Source organism: Nicotiana attenuata, chromosome 2 (assembly GCF_001879085.1).
Source record: "Nicotiana attenuata strain UT chromosome 2, NIATTr2, whole genome shotgun sequence".
Taxonomy (NCBI): domain Eukaryota; kingdom Viridiplantae; phylum Streptophyta; class Magnoliopsida; order Solanales; family Solanaceae; genus Nicotiana; species Nicotiana attenuata.
This window is the reverse complement of record NC_031990.1, coordinates 51804360-51811632: the sequence shown is the minus strand read 5'-3', so window position 1 is coordinate 51811632 and position 7273 is coordinate 51804360. Positions and strand designations below refer to the sequence as shown.

Sequence of the window (7273 nt, the reverse complement as noted above, 5' to 3'; positions counted from 1 at the left end):
CCCATACCGGATAATTATAGGCGACCTATGTTGACAGTAGAGGGTTCATCGAAATCCGTTAGCCTCGGCAATATATATATATATATACACACACTAGCTTAAATGTACGTGCGTTGCACGTATATTTCGTGTTAATCGGCATAAAATATATACAAGAAAAATAAATTATTGCGTTCATTGAAACAATCTCTTCTTGATATACAAAGATGATGAATTTAGTTGAATTAGTTATATAATAGTTGTAGTTATAATATATTATTAAATAAGATATAAATATGTTATGTTGTTGGATCTCGCATAACATCTCTTTGGAATACAAGTAATACAAATTTCGACTATCAATTTAACCAATGACAGTATTATATTACATCAAAATTTGTTAAATGGTTATTTCAATAAAATATTTTAAACTTTAACTGCTAGATATAAATGTTTTGCCTGATTATTTATTCAGTAGATGCGTCGCTACAACCCCAAATATATATTTCTTGAAATTCTAATCTATTAAATAATGTAATTTTTCATAAAACTCTTGTCACCTAATTAGGCCAGTCTTGAGAAAGTTGTTCTTAAAATAAATTTTCTTAGATCTTCATCCTATCATATTAATTAAATACTTATTGTTTTTCTTAAAATGTTAAAAGCTTGGAAAATTAAATAATAACTTAAATTTTTAAAAAGGAGATCTAGTGCATTCCTAAGATCACCCTACAAGGAAATAATAATATTTTTTATTAATTATCAAAAAACGAATACAAAAAAATAATGAAGCTTTAAAATTAATAGTAACTTTTTTACAATTAATTTACCATCATTCTAACACAAACATTTTATGTAGAAAAATGAAGGTAAGCTACTTCTTAAAACAAAAGAGATTAAAAGTTTAAAAACCTGCTCAATATAGAAAATACGTCGTATATGGTAGAAAATTATATATTTACGATTGATTTTTCTAATTAAGCGGAAGGTTTAGTAAACAATGTTTTTTATGACTATAGATTATAAGCATAATCAGTTTTCCATTTCTATGAAGAATAATAAATGAAATTTGATTTAATTTGTCAAGATTCTAAAATAAATATTTTATGTAGGAAATAAATTAAAGCTGTTTTTTATAGTATAAAAAAAGATATTAAAGTTTTAAAACATGTTCTGATATTTTTTTCTCGGGTTGAGTCTTTCTTGTAATATCTGTATGTCTATTTTTTTTAAGGTCAAAAGGAATTTTTTTTATTTCAACCAAGTATAATATTTACAAGCACACTTGCTCATTGGACTATAGAGACAGGATCTTACAAAAATAAACTATGAAAACTCTTCTGAACTATCTGCTTTCAGTACTAGGTTCTATAGCTACTCACCTTCTAGGAAGGGTATCAGTTATAGAAACATAAGACTAATAGCTTCTAGCTTGGGTATCCTATCAATCTATCTAATTCATTCTGCCAATTGGAATACCTTTGTCCTACAATATGTAATTGCAAGGCTATATCTTTCAGTATTTCTGTGTGAGGCTTCTGTACTTGTCTGAATCTTCTACTGTTCCTTTCCATCCAAAGATGGTAAACTGTGGCTGCAAATAAAAAAGCATAGATGGCAGCTCTGGGATGTTTACTCCTTGTCATGTTTGCCAGTGCTGTAACTTCTTCATTCCATGACTTCACTTATCGCTGTTTTCCTGTCCATAGTAGTAGCTTCTGCCAAATGCTCTTGGAATAGTGGCACTCAAAGAATAGGTGGTTGAATGTCTCTTCTAAACTAGTTGAGCAGAGAGCACACTCACTTTGCACTTGAATCCCCCATTTTCGAATTCTATCCACTGTTGCCAGTTTTTGCTGAAGGGCCATCCACAAGGTGAATTGATGTTTTGGAATCAAACCTTTACTTAGGATCAAGCTTTTCCAAGTGACTTTAGGGTATTGAGGTAGCTCTCCATGTAGGCTTTCTTTATGCTGAATTTGCTTTGAGTTGCATATTTCTGTAACTTGTCCATATTAGGAGCTACCCATTGTCTAGCCTCAAAGATCTTTCTAACCACCCAACTTGCTTGCCCTGGTATTTTCATGTCTTTTAGGTCCTTATCCTTTATGTATTGGTGTTGTATCCACTGGATCCAATAGTGTTTTTTTACTGAGATATTGCCCATAATAGTTTCAGTATTGCTGCTTTATTCCATAAAGTGAAGTTGAGGATATTTAGCCCACCAGTTGATCTTGGTTGACAAACTCTTTCCCAAGCAATTTGTGTTCTGTTCACATTCTCCTTTGATCCATGCCAGAGGAAATTCCTGCAGACTGTTGTGACTAACTTATGCACTTTTTTTGGAAGCATAAAGATTTGGGCCGAGTAGGTTTGTATCTCGAACAATACACTCTTTATCAGTTGAAGTCTTCCTGCATATGATAGGAATTTTGAGGACCAGCATCTCACCCTTACCACAATTTTTTCCACTAAAGGCATACATTGGTTGATAGTCAATTTTGTGGCAGACAAATGAACTCCTAGGTATTTGAAAGGCAAGCTTCTAAGAGAGAAATGGAGTTCATCTAGGATGTGTTGTCTGAACTCAGTAGTGACACCAGCAATATACAAGGAGCTCTTCTCCATATTAGCTTTAAGTCCAGAAACAGATGAGAAGTGATCAAAGTATTTCATTAGAAGCTGCATTGAGATCTTATCTGCTCTACAACACAGTAGCAGGTCGTCAGCAAAGCATATGTGAGTGATGTGTTGCTTAGAGCACTTAGGGTGGTAATTGAAGTCTGGGTTACTCTGTAGCTGCTTCAATGATCTGTTTAGGTACTCCATCACAAGTACAAAGAGATATGGTGACATAGGATCCCCCTGTCTTAGGCCCTTCTTTGCTGGGAATCTAGTTGTTATACCACCATTGATCAACAGAGAGTAGCTTACTGTGGTTACACACTCCATTAGCAGAGTCACCATCTTGTAAGGAATCCCTAGTTCAATCAGTAGTTGTTTTAGGAAACTCCATTCAACTGAGTCATAAGCTTTCCTAATACCAACCTTTATGATGCATCCTGGAGAGACTGTTTTTCTTGTATACCCCTTCACCAACTCATGAGCCAGTATGACATTGTCTAAGATATTTCTCCCCTCTATGAATGCAGATTGAGCTGGTCCTACAAGATAGTCCACAACAGCTTTTAGTCTCTTTGTTATGATCCTAGCAATAATCTTGTATAGAGTTGAGCAACATGCAATTGGCCTGAATTCTTTCACATAAGATAGGTGTTCCACCTTAGGAATCAGTGTGACAGTGGTGCAATTTATTTCTTTGAGTATCCTGCCTGTTTCAAAGAACTGCTGAATAGCTTCTGTCACTTCCTTCCCTATACTTGCCCAGAATGTCTTATAGAATCTAGCCGGATAGCCATCCAATCCTGGAGCTTTATCATCTGGTAACTCCATTACTGCCTGCATAACTTCTTCTTGTGTCACTGGACTCAACGTTGACTGTTGTTGTGCTAGGGTCAATGTAGGACCATCCCTAGCAATGTTGATATCTATTCCAGGAAGTGTATGAGCTGCTTCCCCCAGTATCTTCTTGAAAAACTTAATGAATTCTTGCCGAATCTGTTCTAGCTCTGTTATTCTATCATTCTGCTCATTGTAAACGCAAGACATTCTATTCCTTGCTTGTCTAGCTTTCAGATAGGCATGAAAGTATTTGGAATTTGAATCACCTTGTGCAATCCAAGTAGCTCTTGAGTTTTGCTCAAGTACCTTTCCCTGAACTGCATCCCAGTTTTCAATCAACTTAAGAGTCAGCTTCTCCTTTTCAATAAGTGCTGGATTGAAATGATCATCATTCAGTGCCCTTTGTATTGTCTCCAACTTTGCCCTTAAGTTTTCTAGCTTTTTATCAATGGAAGAGTACTCTTTGTGAATGTTCTTAGTTTGGATTTATAACATCTTCAACCTTCTGCATATCCTAAACATAGCAATCCCCTGAATTTGTTTTGTCCAAACTGTGTTGACTGCTTCTCTATATCCTTCCTGCTGTAGAAGTACTGTTAGGAGTCTGAAAGGTCTTCTGACTTTTGGCCTGTTCACTTCTGTATTTAACACAATTGGAGAGTGATCTGAGACTCCTGGTAGCAGATAAACAACTTCAATTCCTGCATATATCTGGAACCAATCTAGATTGCCAAATGCCCAATCAATGTGATTGTAAATCCTGTCCTCTGCATCTCTCTTCTTTCTCCTAGAGAATTGACATCCTCTTTTGGTTATTTGCCCTACTCCAATATTATCAATACAGTGTTTGAAGTCTACCAGTTCCTGTTGATGTACTGGTTCTCCATAATTCTGTCCCCAACTGATAGTATACTATTGTAATCCCCAAGTATGATCCATGGCCCATTTATCTTGGCATATATGTCCTTAAGTTGATCCCACATAGGCTTCCTATTAGCAACGGTATGCAATCCAAAGATAAAAGTCCCATAACAGTAGAAATTTGTAGTTCTGTCCTGAATATGACAATGGATGAGTTGATTAGAAGCTTGAATTACTGAGACTGTCACATTTACTGTCTTCCACCCAATCCAAATTCTTCCTTTAGGTGCTGCTGAGTAGTTATCTACAAACTTCCACCCTGCGCCAAACTTCTTCTGAATCATTTTAGCTTTTGACTGTTTTACTTTGGTTTCAAAGATACCCACCATATCTATCTTATTAGTAAGCAAAAACAGTTTAAACTCTTTTTTCTTGTGAGGGTTGTTCAGCCCCCTTATATTCCAAGAGCTAAATATCATGGTGGGGGTGGTTTGCTTGTCTTGGTTCCTTTGTCTACCAATTGGTCCTCTATTCCATCTGGTTCAGCTATTACTTTCTCAAGAATCCTTAAAGGAGCAAACTGATTTCTTCTAGCAATCTCTTGTGCATCAATGTGTTTTCCATCTTTCTTCTTTGAGCCATGATAGACTACAACCTGCTTCCCTTTGTTGGATAACTGCAGTTGTATTTGAATCTCTGGTGGAGTCACCTCTGAATTTGCAGCTGGAGATTCCTCAGGCTTGTTAGTTTCAGGATCTTTTGTAGTTTTTGTTGTGGCTACTTCAACTTTATCCTTTAATTCTACTGCCTTCGTCTTCCATTCCCATTTCTCCTTCTTCTTTCTCTTGTTCTGTTTCTTTCCTTGTTGTTCCTGCTCGGGTTGTTTTTGTTGACACTTCTCAGTCATATGTCCGAATTGGTTACAATCTTGGCAGAATGTAGGCTTCCATTCATACTCCACATTTTGCTCCCAGATTTTCCCTTCTGCCACAATTACAAGAAGAACATCTGGTAGAGGTTGGGTGATATCAACCTCTATGAGGACTCTAGCATATGAAATTCTGTCAACATGAGCTGTAAGCGTATCAGTACACAGTGGTTTCCCAATATAACACGCCAATCTTCCTAAGTTTTCCTTAGCCCATAACTGTACTGGTAGTCCTGGAAACATCACCCATATAGGAACCACTCTTATAGAATCATTCTTAATACTAAAATCTGGATTCCACTCTTTCAGTATTAGGGGTCTGTTATTGAATGTATAAGGGCCATTTTGGAGTATCAAGTTTTAACATCTATCGAATCAAATCTAAAGATGAAATAATCATCATCATGTAACAGTACCTTTGGCGTAGCCACTGGGCTCATACTCCATATACAAACTTGAGCATCTCTTTAAATGTTGGATTTCCCCCAATTACAGATCCAATTAGGGCATTTTTCCATTGCTGACATTGCTGCTCCACTTCATTTAGGTTCAATTTAACCAGCTTTACTCCATCCTTAATCACCAGTGGATAGAATTTCAATTGCATGCCTTGCTCCATCATTCGATTTCCTTTGACTATCTCTCCATAGATCTAGCTGGTCCTGCTGAGTAAGTCAATTTACACGTTGCAGTTGTAATTCCTAATTTCGGTGGAATTGAGTCTTCTAGTGGAGTTGTGGTAACTCTTTTCACCGGTGGTAGAGATTCATTCATTGCCACCGTTTGCATGATTGTCGGCGCACTTCCCATCCCCGGCATCCAACTGATAAGTTGTCGAGGACCTAGTTGTTGTTCAATTCCCGATTCTGGTGTAACCAATCAACTAATCAATTCCTCAATTTGTTCTGTAGAGTTCTTCATCATCGAAGTTCGTCGCTGATGGATGTTCATGGTTGTTGGCGTACGTTAGCGATCCTGCTTAACGTGCGCCTTCAGAGAGAAAAGACGTCCCTTCTTCAACGTATTGGATTGTTAAGCCGTCTATTTTTTATATGGTGATAAAATTTGTCTTTTGTAACCAAGGTACATAATATCCATTCATATAGACTCAGGACCTTTATAATTTTGTATCAAAATTAAAAGAGGGAAAATATAATCTTTATTTAGACAACAGAAGCAATTATCATGTCTTAAAAGATATGGAGTTTTAAAACTATCCTAAATATTAGGGAAGTAACTTAGGTTACAATTGTGTCAAATGTAAAAGATATTTTTAGAGGGTAGAAAGCGAACGATATTTTACTAAGTACCTTCATGCTTTTAATATAGTATGGATATAGATTAAACAACTTGTTAACCAAGTTGCACGTGTACCCCAACTTAATGAAACAGAAAATTAAAAAAAAATACACAAATATTATATTAAAAATTATATTTGAGTTCTAAAATAAAAGTTTAAGAAAATATAAGTGAGAGTATCTCTAAAAATTATCCCTATAATTTAATAACCAAGTTTTTAAATATGTAAATACTTATGGATTGAAACTTAAGAATTACAAATAATTTGGTGTGAAAGTAAATATAGAGGCCAAATTGACCTCGTAGATTAAAACTCAATGACAAGAAACACAGAGTTTTCTTGAAAAAGAAACTATCCTTCTAAAGTAAAATTTTAATTAATTTTAGTGTCCTAAATATTAGGACTTTTTATGTAATTCAAATAATGAATGATTTAACGATAAAGATTTTAGCTGATTTTGAATTCCTAATATTAGGAAAATAGTTTTAATTACAATTATATCCAATATGAATTTAATTTTTAAAGGATAAAAAAGCGAACGACATTTCGCTAAGGGCTTATATATATATATATATACACGCGCGCATCAAAGACCCTTTATATATTCTTATTGTTTGCCTTCAAACACGAAAGCTAGTTGGTTGCGCTGGTTTAGCATGGAGCATAAACGTCTTTCTCTCGCCTGCTCACCCAAGATTGATATCTAACAACAACAATATTGCTCTTTTTCTTCCCCCTCCCCC

At 35.4% G+C, this 7273-nt stretch overlaps 1 protein-coding gene across 1 annotated transcript; it reads right to left on the bottom strand.

Moving 5' to 3' along the window:
• On the bottom strand, window positions 4778-5849 carry LOC109219599. The gene is made up of 2 exons (XM_019384067.1): window positions 5686-5849; window positions 4778-5549 (listed from the first exon to the last, which is right to left on the bottom strand). Exons 1-2 carry the CDS (start codon window positions 5847-5849, stop codon window positions 4778-4780), a joined length of 936 nt encoding a protein of 311 aa, XP_019239612.1.